The sequence below is a fragment of the Siphateles boraxobius genome, unplaced genomic scaffold (assembly GCF_051911475.1).
Source record: "Siphateles boraxobius isolate OS27281-9 unplaced genomic scaffold, OSU_SipBor_1 65, whole genome shotgun sequence".
Lineage (NCBI taxonomy): Eukaryota > Metazoa > Chordata > Actinopteri > Cypriniformes > Leuciscidae > Siphateles > Siphateles boraxobius.
In genome coordinates, this window is record NW_027509192.1 from 18,080,001 (window position 1) to 18,095,664 (window position 15,664).

At 39.6% G+C, this 15,664-nt stretch overlaps 1 protein-coding gene across 3 annotated transcripts in view; it reads left to right on the forward strand.

The window, feature by feature from the left end:
* Positions 1-15,664, forward strand: part of b4galnt4a (beta-1,4-N-acetyl-galactosaminyl transferase 4a) — a 225,297-nt gene that overhangs the window by 198,914 nt on the left and 10,719 nt on the right. For all 3 annotated transcript variants that reach the window (XM_077211313.1, XM_077211314.1, XM_077211315.1), the window contains exons 9-14: positions 2,151-2,217; positions 9,722-9,865; positions 10,060-10,169; positions 10,919-11,019; positions 11,612-11,685; positions 13,254-14,553. In XM_077211313.1, the coding sequence (XP_077067428.1) occupies positions 2,151-2,217; positions 9,722-9,865; positions 10,060-10,169; positions 10,919-11,019; positions 11,612-11,685; positions 13,254-14,553 (1,796 nt within the window). The remainder of the gene's footprint in view (positions 1-2,150; positions 2,218-9,721; positions 9,866-10,059; positions 10,170-10,918; positions 11,020-11,611; positions 11,686-13,253; positions 14,554-15,664) is intronic.

Consider the following 15,664-nt stretch of genomic DNA (forward strand, 5'->3'; position numbering starts at 1 on the left):
AGCGCGTTCTTGAAAGCGTCACTCAGCTCGCTCTACATGTACATTTTAGGCAACAATAAAACGAAATATATTATAAAACACCACTCTGTCCCTTTTCGTTTTCATTTAAATACATTTTAAACATTATAGGCACACAAATGTGGTTCAGGTAATGTATAGACCTGATTATATTATTTACTGCATGTTTAACGTTAGCCTATTTGTAACAAAACGAAATATAAAACACAACCCTGCATCTTTTCGTTTAAATTTTAAAAATATTAAACATATTCCTGGCAATATTTGCATTTGTACAAATGTTGCAATAAACAACATTACAGTGATAATCTTGTAATAAAATAAAAAATGACAAAACTCAACCCAGTTAAATTTCAGTTTTAGCAATAATAGCCATTATAAAAGTATAAGTAAAAGGTAACGTTACAAGAAGCTATACAATAAGAGATAAAGCAAAAAATTCAGTCAAATATACAAATTCAGCGCTGGTCTAACATTAACGTTACAACGGAAAAGTTAAATAGCCTAAATATATGAAACTTCACTTAACCCTCAGCCAAAACGATTGGCCAGGGAACGAATTATCGATTCACGAGACCAAAGATCACCCGTTAAATTTACACAAGACGAATTACCACTACAGAGTCAGCGGCAAACGTCAGAACGACTAGCCGAGGAAAGGCTGTTCCAGGCGGGGAACATGAGCGCCGAGCGCCCGGTGATCGCCTGGAATGGATCAAATTATCATAAAACATTATAAATAAACCACAGATTTGAGCTTTAAACAACTACATTCTCGTCTGAAAAACTCTTAAAACTACATTTCGTGAAAGAATAACCATACTATTATATTCCAACTGTAAATTAAAAAAATGGCGCTGCTTTTGTTGTCATTCCCCTTGCTCGCGCAAGTGACGATACTCTGTCAACCAATCAGCGTTCTGCAGTGAGTCTAGCTCCACCCTTTAGTACCGTTCCACTGTGCTAGGTACCCCAAAGGAAGGGTACCCAAAAAGTGGTACGGTACGGTTCGGCTTTTTGGTACCATTCACAACTTTTGACAGTGGAAACGCAAATAATTGCGTACCGTACCGAACTGTACCGTACCGTACCGCTCAGTGGAAACGAGCCATTAGAGCACAGTTCAGTATAGGATGACTTCAAATCGTTCCACACATGGAATCTAAGCCTATATAAGCTAAGCTAAATATCTGATTATAGCTGATACAGCACCCCAATGCAGTAAGAAATTAAAACTGTACAAACAAGCTCAGACAAATAAGACAATTCAACAAAAGTAACTGTTCTGCCTGAAGATGGGAACACGTTGTCTCGGGTTTCTCCTACAAAACCCTGATGATGCATCCCAATTGGCCTACTTACATCATACTAAGCCCTTAAAGTATGTGCTCTTTTTGTGAAGAAAAAGTACATATTTTTTAGTGTGTAGCAGAAGAGCTTTGGGACACTTCATCATAGTGTCTTTAATGGACAGCTCTGTCGCTTTGGTTTCCTTTCACTGTTTAAGCTGCCCTGTCAATCATCTCGTCACAGTTAAAATCTTTCACATTTAATTGAATTTCCTACCGTTTCGGAGAGAAATGTAGTAGCATGTTGATCTGCCAGTCATTGGTATTTCATGCGGAGACTCTCCTCGTGTTTGTAATAGTTCTTATCGAATGTGGGCAGTATACGCCATTACAGTTTGCATGGATCTGCACTTTCGATTCTAACCGGAAAAGTAGACCATCCGGGTATGTTTGGAATGCTCATTTTAACATGCTACGATTTGGGACAAATTAATTCTAATTTTGAATACTATTTAAAACAGATAGTATGCGAATTGGGACGATATATGAATATCTTTCAAAAGATTTAAAGGCATGACCTTAAGCTTCATAAAATACTGTGACTGATTCTTCCACAAAAGCACTTGTTTTATATCGGTATCTAAACAAACATTGTTTCCTGGTGGACTGATGAAAACCTATGTCCTTGATTCCCATAAAACTCCCGATTTCAGTCAGATCTTGTTAATATATTGCTGTTCAATATGTATCTTGCAGTCTAAGGCTGGTCTGTTGGCTGTGCCATATTAGGCTTGAGTCTATGTACTTTTTCTCTCTGACTGTTCCTCTTTGTCTTTATTACAGTGGCGTCCTTTCCTGCCAGGACTCAAGTATGAGGTCATTGATTCTGCCTACGTCTCCTTGTACACAGGTAACCCTCCCTCTCTTGCAAACTCCACCAATTTCAAAACTAACCAGCATTGACTAGCCACCGAACTGCCGCCACACCGTCTTGCTTTGAGTAGTTTGATGATGTGACAGTTTGAACTTTAGTCTTTGATGGTTTTCTTTGAGGTGCACGAGAGGTTTCACTGTGAACTGTTTATGAAACATACGGTGTCTCCGAGAGTTTTCGAGAAGGAAGAAAGTGGCTTTTTCAGGATCAGTGAGATTGATGACAGTGACTTCTTCTGCCCGAGGCTGTTTCCAGTCGCTGGTCTTTGTGTAAGGGAAGGTACAGTGTGTCCCGTCGGGATTAAAACGACTAGATGTATTAGCCGCATTACACTTTAAAGTTGTTTTCCGTGCCCTAAAGTTGTAAGTGCAAAGACTTTTAATAGCGTCCTACTGAGTTCACCACAAAATTGATGAGTTTAGTTGATATAATTTGCTTTTAACACTTTTAGGTTGCAGTGCCCTGAGGTAAAGCAAAATTGAAAATGTGCTTAGAGTTGTTGTGACAGAGAGAAAGGGCACAGGAAAAAGAGCAAGGTTATAAAGACTCGGTCAGATCCTGCTCTCAAAGGGAGATCAGGCATGTAGCGCTAACATCCGTAGCTTGCATACCGTTGCCATGGTGATCACACTGACCTTCAAGGATAGCCTTTTGGAAGTGTCCTCAGAGCGTATATGTTTTCAAGCAGTTCACCAAACACACACTCTGGCCTCATAGATTTTACATTCAAGTTGGAGAAAAGATGTGCAAATGAGATCTCCAAAATATTTAAATTGTTTCTCCTAGAAAGCTATTAACCCTCTGGGGACTAAGCTCTTTTTGGTCCGTTTTCTCTATTTTTACATTTGGGGTTATAAACTATATGTAATGGAGATGGAACACTATGTGTTTGGTATCTATGGATGCAGAAGACCATAAGCTAACATAGGCACGCATGTAATATGTTTATAAAGGAAGTATGAGTGAAAATGTACAATAAACTAGAGAATTTCAAAAACGGAAATTCGATTTTTGGCATTTATTTCTGAAAATCACACATCACACAACAATGGTGAACAGTTTTTGAACAAAAAATATATTTGTCAAAGCCTTTGCTTGACAGACATGTGTAATTGTTAAATAAAATGTGTAAAGAACAATGAAAAATGTAACTTTATTTACAAATAGTCCCAGGCGTTTTTCTTAGGAATGCTTAGAATTTTCTAAGCAATGCTTTCTCCTCGGCACTCTCCAGTAATTGTTCCAGAGCTTGTTCCACCGTAAATCGTTTACTGCTTGCCATCATAAAAGTGCTAAAACAATAAATAATGCTATAATTGTATGTGTATATATAAATATATTATAATTGTTCTGTCTCTCTCTCATATCTCTGTGCACTCTCGCTCCGTAAACCTTGTTTATACTCGACGGCGCGTCCGTTCGCTTTCTGTCGTCTCTGCCACTCAACGCTGTTTGCGTAATAGTATATCACCCCTTGAGAGGCTACAGAGTCCTCCGATTTGCTAGAATACGTCATGGTAACCCTCCTCTGATTGGGTAAGAAAAATATTCCTCCATCTGCAATTTTTCTATTGGTTGTTGCTCGTGAATCTGCCAAACAACATCGATTTCATTGGCCTTCGACGTACTGGTATTGCGAAACAAGGAAGTGTGTATACAAGCCGGGTAAGTTTGTTATCACTGTTTTCAGCGGAATCTGAGGAAGACGGCAAAAAAGACCGCACCTCTCTATCATTAATAGTTTTTAAGATAATTGCACATTTTTAAAAGTATGCCATTTTGGGCGGTACCGCCCAATCCGTCCCCAGAGGGTTAATATTAACTGTACTGTAAATTGAGACTTTTGCAGAAGTATCCTAATTTTTAGGTGGTTCTCATTACAAAAAAACAAAAAAAAAACTAAATAATCTCACGTCTCCTCTTGATTTTCAGAAGACATCCCAGCAATTTCTCAAACATTTGAACGATCCATCTATTCTTCAAATCATGTGTGGTATATGGGATTTTAGGGATGCTGGAGTCTATCCTAGCGCAGAACCTGATTTCACCGAGTGAACATGTTCCTGGATCCTGCATCTTTGTTGATCCTTGAACAACATTCCAAGCAAACAATCAGATTTGAGGGACAAGTTTATAGTTAATGTCAAGTTGAGGCACACAGCCAGGGTTAGGTGCTTCTGCAGTTTCCCTCTGTCATTTCCCTCTGATTTTAGGGATAAGTTATGGGCAGGGTTAGGTTTAGAAGTAGTAATATGGTACATTTTTGGACAGGAATGTTGTTCCAGGATCAACAAAATATGTTGACCAGGAACGCATCTAACTTGGCAAAATCAGGACGTGCCTATCCTAGTGCCTCGGGCCGAAGGCAGGGAAATGAATGGCCAGTTCAGTAGGACTAATTTTTCATAATATTAATCTTTGACCAAGTTATCTGACCTCCCCTTTTAAAAAAGAAGTTTATTCAAGTGTGCTATCAGTATGCTTCTTTTAAGCAAAAAAATAAGAAAGTATATCTCCAGTCTACTTTTTATTTACTTCTCGAAATATGCTTTATGTAATTGCACTTAAGTATACTTGACTTATACTGACAGAAAAGTATATTTGGCCTATACTTGTACTCAATATTTTGTAGATCTTAAAAGTGTAATTAAGTATTATAAGTGTACTTGCTAATTATTTGACAAATAATGCACACCTGAGGTGGTAATAGGGCCACGACTCGAAGCTGAGTAGTATTGATCTTACAAGTACACTTAATAAAATGACTATATTTATTTGTTTTAAACTCTGTGGGCCTGATTTAGTAACAGCTTATGCCAGCACAAACCCTCTTTTGGCGTTAAAAAACTACTGTCAGGATTTACCATCAAAACACACCGTGAAAAATTCACAATGAAAAAGCACTGGCAGTTATTTTTGCTGCTGACCCTATTACATTATGCATTTGTAGGAGTTTCCCTTTCAGACACAACATTTATGGGTGGAGAGTATTTAAATAAATAAGCAACGTGATTTGGGGTTGCTGTAGTCAATTTACTGGTATTTACACCATTATTTAACAGATAAAAAGCATATTTTAACCCATTTTGCGCTTGACATGCTGTGGTTGTTGCTGCTTGGAGGAGAAACCGAAGAGAACAAGGAGCGCATGGAAGAAGGGTGAGAATTTTCTCCACTCGTGTTCATTTAGTGGCCGTTTACACGACACCATTTTTAACTAAAAACTGACCATTTGAATGCGTTTTGACCATTAATTTACACAACAACTGCATTCTGAGGGCCTGAAAACGAAAACCTTTGAAAATGGGTTTCAAAGTGCAAGTTTCATCTCCGTGTAAACTACAAAAACGCTATTTGGAAAACAGTGACATCATTCGCATGCGTATCAGTCTATATGCGCGTCATTTTTCTTTACAAAGTAACCGCCACCTACTGGCCTGGCATGAAGAAGCGTTGTCTGTATGTGAAAACACAAAGGAAAAAGGTTCCTGTATTTAGTACATCGTTGTTGTGTAAACGTACCCTAATTTGAAATGCCAGAGGAAGATGTTATCCGAACAAATCGTTTGCCAAGCCACGTTATTTTACGTCTGCCTGTGTTGTTAGTAGATTAGCGATTAGTAGATTGTGTCCATTTTTATTTATCCTAAGGAATTTAGGATTTTAGGATAAAGGAAGGATGCTTAAAGGAAAGCTTGTAAGCACTAAAACTCTCCTCTTGGTTGTTAAAACTTCATGTGAACTGTTAATGTAACAGTTTCTTTTCTTTTTGCACATTTCGTTCTTCAGAGACACCGCTGTTGGAAGCGGAGGGTTGTGGTAAATGTGTCTCTAGGCAACAGGGCTGGTGAAAGCCATCAGTTCTCCTAAAAGAGTCAGAGTAATGCTTGAATGCCTTGTGTGAAAAATTGAGTCCTGACAAGGGCTTTCTTGCATCAAGTGTCAAATACTATGAAACAAGTTCCCTTTAGAATTGTGATTGTATTGTACATGGCTTATTTTATGCTACATAATGAAGAAACTCATTCATAGTTTGTCTGATGGGGGTGGATTGAGATTGACAACCAAAGGGTGTAAGACCCAGGAGACCTTTTGATATATGAAAAAGAGCAACTAAAATATTCTGCAAAATAGAGCATGCCACCGCTGGCTATATGCCGTATTTGCATGTGTGAGAAATGTATCTTTTGAACACCTAGTTCTGCTGTGGTGCTTTAAAATAGCCCAGGGCCTGAATGGAATGGAAAGTTCTTGTTTCTTAAGTCTCACTACATTAATGGTTTTGTAATATTAAATACTTGAGTATGTTCCTCTTCGCTTTGGTGCTTGTTTGGATTCAGCTGCTGGTTTCTTTGACCTTTATGTGAACTCCCTTTGAATGTAACACAGAGCTTAAGCACTTCACAGTGTTCATCTCACACACATTAAAGAGCGCAGTGTGTGACAACAGCCACCTCTGCTCTCTCTTGCGTTTCAAGCGCACATCAAAGCCCGTCTCATTTGTGTGGAGGGGTCTTCATCTTTTGAAGGGTGGCACCATCATTTGTCACCTGGACGCTGTGTTGTCTCTGATGTGGAGTGACCCACATATTAGCCAGGCATTATCATTGAGCTCAACAGACTGCCTATTGGCATAGGTAAATTTGTCAAAGGCATCCTGAATGGTTGCCAAGGTGTTTACTACACGATTGTTAGGGTGTTCTGGATGATGATAAGCAGTTGCCAGGGGGTTGTTAGGTGTGTTCTTGAAAGTTCTGGGTGGTTGCTAGGGCATTGTTATGTAGTTGATAGAGGGCTGATACGTAGTTCCTACAGTGTTTTGGGTGGTTGCATGGACATTGCTAAGCAATTGTGTTAGGTGTTCTGCATGGTTAATAATGTGTTAATAACAAGCGTGTCGCACAAGCCCTGAAAAGTGAAGCCAAAGCGTCTGGATCGCCCCCCGGTGACTGGAATGTTATTCAACAGGACGTGAGACCAACTAAACAATTAAATTACACTTCACTTATCTTTTTTCCAAAGACAGTTTCTGTCATTTACTGTAGTTTTTATCATGCTGATGTAATTTCAAGTGTTTGTTTTAAAAATAAGTTCTCTGAGTGAAGAAGTCACTGAAGCACCAACGGACTTCGGGATCTTTGGAGGACTGAGGAGATTGTATTTACTTTATTTTAACAAGCCTCGTCGTACTGCAATCAACAGGCATCAAAATTGGAGTAGAACGGAGGAACGGAGCAGACATAGGCCACTTAAAAAAATAGTGCAGGGACTGGGGGAGTCCATTCGGCGAGAGTGAGGGTGGGGCCTTGATTTCGCGGCTTTACTTCCTGCTCACTACTGCGCAGGTCTGGTCCCGAGATCGCAACTGCGCAGACTCAAGTCCCAAGATGTCAGCGCCATATCGGGACCACCAAGAGCGAAGGGGCGTCGTCCATCTTTTTTTACAGTCTATGGTTAATAAGCTGTTGCCAGGGGGTTCTGGGTGGTTGTTAGGTGGGGTTTTGTGAGTTCTGGGTGGTTGCTAAGGCATTGTTAGGCAGTTGCTAGGGTGTTCTTAGGCACTTCCTGTAGTGTTCTTGGTGGTTGGGAGTTTTCTGGGAGCTGCTAAACATTACAATGTTGCTGTTCGGGGTGGTTTCTAGGGTGTTGCAGTGCAGTTGCTGTTAGTGGTTGTTAGTGTGTTCTAGGTGGTTTATGGCATTGTTATGCACTTGTTATTGTTTTCTGGGGGTGGCTATGCAGTAAAGGTGTTGTTAGATAGCTAGGTAGCTAGGGTGTTTTTGGTGGTTGCTAGACCACTGATAGGCATTTGCAGTTTTCTAGGGGTTGCTAAGCAGTAGTGTGTTGCTAGGCACTTAGTGATGTGTTTTAGGTGGTTGTTATGGTGTTAGGCGGTTGCTAGGTTATTATGGGTGCTTTTATGTGTTCTGGGTGGTTACTAGGACATTGTTAGGTAGTTGCTAATGTGTTGTTAGGCAGTTCCTATAGGGTTTTGGGTGGTTGTCTGGACATTGCTAAGTGATTGTTAAGGTGTTCTGGGTGGCTGCTAGGGTGTTGCCCTGGGTGGTTGCTAGGGTGGTGTAAGAATGTTGGTAGGGTATTCTGGGTAGTTGCTATTGTTTTTTTCAGGGGGTTGCTAAGCAAATTGTGTGTGCATTTGCCAGGCTGTTATGTGCAATGCAGTTGCTAGGGAGTTAGGTGGTTAGGTGGTTGTCAATGTGTTCTGTGTGTTTTCTAGGCCATTGTTAGGCACTTTCTGTGTTTTTTGGGAGTGTAGATACAGTAAGTAGTTATTGTGTTTTGACGGTAGCAAAGGTGTTCTTGGTGGTTGGGGGCCAGAAAACGGAATTGAAACTGTGTTGCAGTGCAGTTGCTGTTAGTGGTTGTTAGTGTGTTCTGTGTGGTTTCTATGGCATTGGTATGCACTTGCTATTGTTTTCTGGGGGTTGCTATGCAGTAAGGGTGTTGTTAGATGGTTGCTAGGGTATTCTTGGTTGTATCTAGGGTGTTCTTGGTTGTTAGGCATTTGCACTTTTTAGGGGTTGCTAGTTTTTTAGGTGTTCTAGGTGGTTGCCATGATGTTTGGCGGTTGCTATGATATTATTGGTGCTTTTTAAGGTGTTCTGGGTGGTGGCTGTTAAAGCATTATTAGACAATTAGATTTTCCAGGGGTTGCTAAACAGTTGCCAGGGCTGTAGGTAATTGTTTACTCGCCAAAGTCAAAGAGCCCAACCCTGATTCTCTATGATATTCTGGTTTCTAGATATGTCCTGGTCCTCTCCTTTTATGTCAATAGAAACTCTTGTTCCATGCTGCCTTTAAAGGGGGTCGCACAAGGGACGAGAAGCGCAGCGCCGCACCGTGTCGCGTCTAGGACAACTCGAGTTATCGCACACCGGACGCGCACTTTATCAGTTTATAGCCAGCAATATTGTTATGTTTAAGGACATTATGGAATTAAGATAATGTCTGTACTATGTAATGATTGTACTGTACAATTAAATACAATCATTGCTAAGTCTGCAGTCTGAACACTTTACCTCAGAGCGTCCGTTAACTGGATGAATTGAGAATCTCGTCTGAAAATCCGATAACATCAGCAATTTTCATTCAAGTAGCTGATTTCAGTAAATTAATGTAAAACTAAATGTATATTGCAGCACAGGGTGAAGTCATTATATACATTAACGACGATATGAGAGAAATAAATGCAAATTTAATATAAAACTATGTAAATGGCTCTCTGTGGCGCGGCAGGATTTTGAACAAGGTCCTGAGCCGTAGCTGGGCGCTGCGGACAGACGCCGAATGGCGCAGCCGGTGCGTGTACACTCATAGAGAATAATGTGTTCGAATTTTAAAGACATGGCGCTGTGCGACGCGTGCGATCCCCTTAACAGTCTTTCTGTATAGTGCCTATTCATAAGCAATAGCTTTTTCCATCCCCATTTATCATTCTCCTTTTTTCTCTTTGTGAAAGATGAGAGCAGTTTGAAGATGAACCATGTGGATCACATTCCTCAGACTCTGGCCAGCCACGGGCCCGTCCCAGCAGGGACCCGCACCCACAGCCAACACGGCGCCGATATGCTGCAACCGGACCCCCGCGACACCTTCTACAACAGTGAGCCTCTCTCTTTCTCTACAGATCCCCTTTCTACTCACAGTCTCTCTTTCTCAGTTGCTCTTGAGTTTATGTCCACTTAAATTGTCTTTCTACTCTTTGTGTTTTGTATTTGCATTCTGCATGATAAATAATTAATTTGTTAATGTTCCTCTGGTAATATTTAACTGCCTCTCTCACAATACTCTTCATAGTCCCCATGATTGACCCTGCTCATCTTGAAAATGTATTGCCCTCCTGTCTCTACTCGCCAACATATGTGGTCAAAGACTTCCCTATTGCCCGCTATCAAGGCCTACAGTTTGTGAGTATATCACACACATTAACGCACACATGCCAAATATTATAGCCTAACAATTTACTTGCACCTGTTGCCTTATTGACTTGATGCTGCAGTGTACTAAAATTTCATGTGTGATTACTGACCCCTTTTGGCTGAAAAATGCAATTGCAGGCATAGCTATAAAAGGCGATCACAGTGATTGGGATGTTTGGAATCACATACCCAACATGCTGATTACACTGTTTTTAATTTACTGTAGGTTTTTTTTATTTTTTTTTTATCTTTGGATAAGTTCATTTAAATGAATGAAAAGATTCAATAAAATGAATCAGACTACACAATGCTTCATATGAGAGAGAGTAGACATTTTTATTTGCCATTTTTTACATTTAATTAGTTACTCTTAGTTACTCAAAGCACACTGTGTGGACTATACTATATATCTCACAATGCAGTGTGCTTGACTTGACCATCCATTTGCGACAAGTGAATTTTATAAGTGACATTTTACACAAAATTAGTCCAAAATAACTGATTCCTGATATTAAAACTCTATACCATATGCTTAATTAAGCAAGAAATACAGAATAATTAAAGTGTTGTTTATTGTTGCATACTACTTTCACATGATATTTAAGAAGAAGAAAGAAGCAGGCAGCGTACACATCACGCTGTTACCTATTCCATTCCAAACACAGACATACTCCACTGATCACTAGTGACATTTCAAGTTAATTATCAGGGTATCATGCCTGGTGTTTTGTCCGCAGGTTTATCTTTCTTTTGTCTATCCCAATGACTTCACCCGCCTCACACACATGGAAAGAGAAAACAAGTGCTTCTACAGAGAGTCGCCCATCTATCTGGAGAAGTAAGCTTGTGTATAGATTGTAATGATATTAATGCTAATTCTATTCAAAGACTGATCAGCTGTAATTATATAGAGTATACTATATAATGTATATTAGGAATAAAATAGTATAGGACATTCTCAACCCATTTAGCTTTTGTGGTGGAACTTATTTACAAGTGGAACAAAATATTCAGCTGGAAATAACTTGATCAGGATTTGATTTGATGTTAGGCTGTTATATTAATGGTTAATATTTTTCCCGGGCCATGAGGTCTTAGTTACATCAGCAGAACGTAATTTCAGTTACAAAGAAATGTATCATATTTTGCTAAAAAATCCAACCAAAATACAAACTTCATAATGAAATATAAAGAAAACTATTTTTTATTTAAAAAAAATAATACTGTGCACAGTAAGACAAGCAGGGATGTTTATCAAAAAAGCAAGTTGGTGCTGTTTTTATTTTAATGTTGACTTTAATTTGGATTTCTTGAAATGAAATGAACACTGAACATAAAATAAATGAATAATTATAGTTCTCTAAAACTAAATACTGTAATTCTCTCTTTCATGGACTTGATCTTTTTCTCTCCATCTCTTTCTGTTACAGGTTTGGCTTCTATAAATACATGAAGATGGATGAGGAGGAAGATGACAGGCCATTCTTCTTCCCTAATCCTGATGGTGAGTTTGTATGTGTGTGTGATCAGTGATCCAGAAGAGGAATAACACTTCATTAGTGCATCGTTCCGTCACAAGCTGCTTTTTTGCAACATGGCAGATAAATTCATCAGGAGATAATGGCCTTGGGTTGGAGCCAGAAATTAAATGAATTGCTGGAGTTGTGTTTATTTTCAAAGGGTTAAGGCCTGGTCACTCCAACAGCGAAATTAAAATGCTAAACAAATTTCTGACTAAATGTATTCATACCAAGACCAAAACAATAAACACTTCACCCCGGTTTGACAGACGAGGCTTAAGCCTTGTCCTTGACCAAAATGCCAGTTTGAGCTGTTAAGCAACGTGCACTGACATATCTTAAAATCTGTCAGTGCCATTGTTTTCTCTCAAAATGCACACCAATAATGTTTTTTTCTAAGGCGGTTTTAAAAAAATCTATTTAAACGTCCTAATTGAACTAAGGCCTCATCCTGGCTTAATCTAAGCCTTGTCTGTGAAACCAGGCCTTAGATTCATGGTTTAATGGGAAATATCCCCTCTGATAATATCACTCAGTTTAATGCAAAATAACAGACTTACCTCGATTTTAAAGAAAATATCACACAATACAGAAGTAATGCAATAGACTATAATAACACTAAAACACAAACACAATGCAATACACTATAATAATAGTGTAATGAGCAGAGCAGAACTCAGATCAATGATATTATTATATAGGAATTATTCATTGTATAGTGATAATAATAGAGATAGATTTATAGTATTAGATAGTGAATTGGTGATAGTGAATTCTTAATGCGTGTGTGAACGCCATCAGCGTCTATCACAGGTTCGCGTTTAAAGTCTGTTTAGAGAGAACGGCGTCGTCTTAGCGGCCTCTAATTTAATAACAAATGATCATTTAGACGGAAGTGAATCAATCAAAACTAACTTTAGCTGGAAAAAACATTTTTCAAGAACCACTATAAAACTACACCAATCTCTGTTACCTTAAATTATATGTTTATCTCTGTAAAGCTGCTTTGAAACAATCTACATTGTTAAACGCGCTATATAAATGAGGATAACTTGACTTGACTTGACTTGCTAGAGGGGTACAGCGTACCAATAAATGAAAACACATTTGCTAATATCTCATTGGTAAATAGTGTATAATATATCATAATTAAGTTAACTATAAAAATAATACTATAAAAAAATATTATTAACTCTTTCCCCGCCATTGACGGAATTTTCCAGCAATCCATTTTTTCACTTTCACTGTTATATGGTAGGGGGCGCTATTACGCATCTTCTGAAAGAGTACAGAATCTCCTGATCAAAACACAGGTGAAGAAGAAGCATAAACAAGTGATAGAATAATTTCTTATGCACATGTAAAATAACATGATCATCTAACATTAAACAGCATATAAATCAAAACCGCCTAATGTTTCAGAATGAAATGTCGACCCAGGACAAGGTACTGTAACTGTGACGCTTTAGGGGTGTTGATGGACTCAATCTACTCCATCTATGTTATGATCATCGTTCTGAATCTGATTAGTGTTTTTGGTCTTTTGCTTTAGATTTTCTTGAAGAAGAAGAGGGGGCAGATCCTGATGATGAAGCACAAATTGTTGGCACTCAGTCAGCAAAGAAGACTGTCCAACCTACCCAATCAAGTCACACCGTAACCACTTCTGATAAGCCTGTTCCCACAATGCTGAAGAGAAATGAGGTAGAGTCAGACAACCCAGCTTTGCGGAGAGAGCACAGGCACTTTTTCACAAGTGCGAGGCAAGTGGTTGGGGCTCAACATCAAGACACAGTAGAACAACAAGACACTCTAGACCATCAGGCTAAGGTAGGGTTACCAAAAAGTGAGAGTGTGGTGCGAGGTCGTTCTCTCACTTGGGTTCAAAAAGACCGCCAGGACTTCAAAGAGGGTTTGTCTGAAGATCGTTCTCCCAAAATAAGCCGATCAGCTTTGTTATTCCCGCCAAAATCCTCATTGGTAGCTCTCAACAGTCGAGCCAAGCAAATCCTCGGCAGTCCTGCCCACACCGTCCCTTCCCTAGTTAACAACCACGCTCATGACAACAGCCACAATCCTGGAAACAGCCACACCAACAAGCAACACAAGAAGGAGGACAACAAAATTTACGTAACAAGACCTCGACCAGCTAAGGAGAAGCAAAGTCCTGTTTCACGCCATCCTAGAGAGGTCTTCCCTGGCGTTTTCCTGTATCAGAATGGCAAAACCACAAAGGTGGTGAACCTCAGTGCCAAACCAAAGCTCAGCAAAGAACCTCTACGTGCATCCCAGTTATTTGCACGGTCTCCTCTGCAGGAGAACAAGGTCTTTCCAGCTAGCCCCAACTTCAGCAAGCCAGCGGAAAATCCCGTGGCCCCAAACAGAGCAGCAATCCCGAGCCGTTTTGAGCGGAGGATACGAGGCGTCTGGGAAAAACACCATCATTCTTTGAGGCCCATCACAACTGCTCGACCTCCTCCTGCTCCCTCCCCTCCATCCAATCACTCCTCTGAGAACGTGCTTCCAACCAAACCTCTCCACGTCACCTCCTACTTGCACACTTCCGAGATTACCGAGTCCCAACAGCAGCGGCCAGAAACGGACCCTGAACCGGAGGAGGACGGAGGCCTGTCGGAGTATAGTTATGAGGATGTGGAGCCTCGGCCTGGGTGGGCAGAGGAGGCCATTAATTGGCAGAGGACGTTTTCCGTCAACAGCATGGACTTTGAGACATTGCGCTCTGACTGGAACGATCTTCGGTGTAACGTGTCTGGAAACTTGCAGCTGTCCGAGAGCGAAGTGGTGGATGTACTTGCGCAGTACATGGAGAAACTCAACGAACGCAATGGAGGGTGAGGCTCATAGCAGTATTTTAGTTTCAGATAAATTGGTAAAGCATCGGCTATCAGACATTGTATTCACGTCTTTGTTTATTGTTTCCGGTTTTTATTTCTGCTGTTTAACTTTACAACTATTTGGCGATATGGAGAATTTCTGTAATTAAGATCCTTGCATTCTGAGTCCAAAATTTTCATATTTGTTTTTTTCGTATTTGTCATCCTAAAAATTTGTCCCACACAGAAACCTTGCACACTGAGTTCGATGTGTATTAATTAATCCGTTAAAAAAATACAATACAATTAATACGAAATGGAGTCTTCAGGCAGTGAGGATGACTTTGTTGTCCTCTCTCTTCTTAAAAAGATAAAAAGAAAGAGGAAATATTGGGTCCACATCCAATCCTGAGAGTGCGTAGAGAGGAATGAGTGTTACACCTCCTTATCAAGGAGCTGCAGGATTATCCCGAGCGATTCAACGTTTACTTCAGGATGTTAGTGGCTCAGTTTGATGCTTTGCTTTATATTTTTATTATGCTTTTGTCTTTATATTTCTCACTTTGTTTGTCACACAGTGTTTTGTGCTGCGAGACGAAGTGGATCAACTAGTCAGACGCCATTCTGGATTTTGGCGTTCTCTTGTACGGTGGCTCTGAGTCAAAACACCTCTCAAAATGTTTGCTAGGAATGTGAAAAACGCAGATAATTAACCCGCTCCAATTTTTTTTTATGACGGACGAAAGTTTCGGAGACAGTGTGTTAACGTGATTGACACAACATGAAGTCGTATTTATTTTTTTACGTGCGGAAATTTCGGATGAGAATTTCAGACTCTTAACTCTTGAAAATAAAAACTCTTACAATTCATACAAATTTAATTCACAATATATCGGTAACATATCGGTATTCACACAAGTGGGAATGTGTGCTGGGATCTTATCTGGGAAAATATTTGGAATATTTGTGTGTCCACGATTTATATTTGTAGTTGCATTTTTGTTATTTTATTCTTACATTTATTTTCAGTTTCTTTTTCCACTCTCAGTATAAGCTATTCAGCAATACCGATAATTGCTGTAATTACTCTTAAAAATAGGCACCTTATTTATTCATATTTAATATTTGT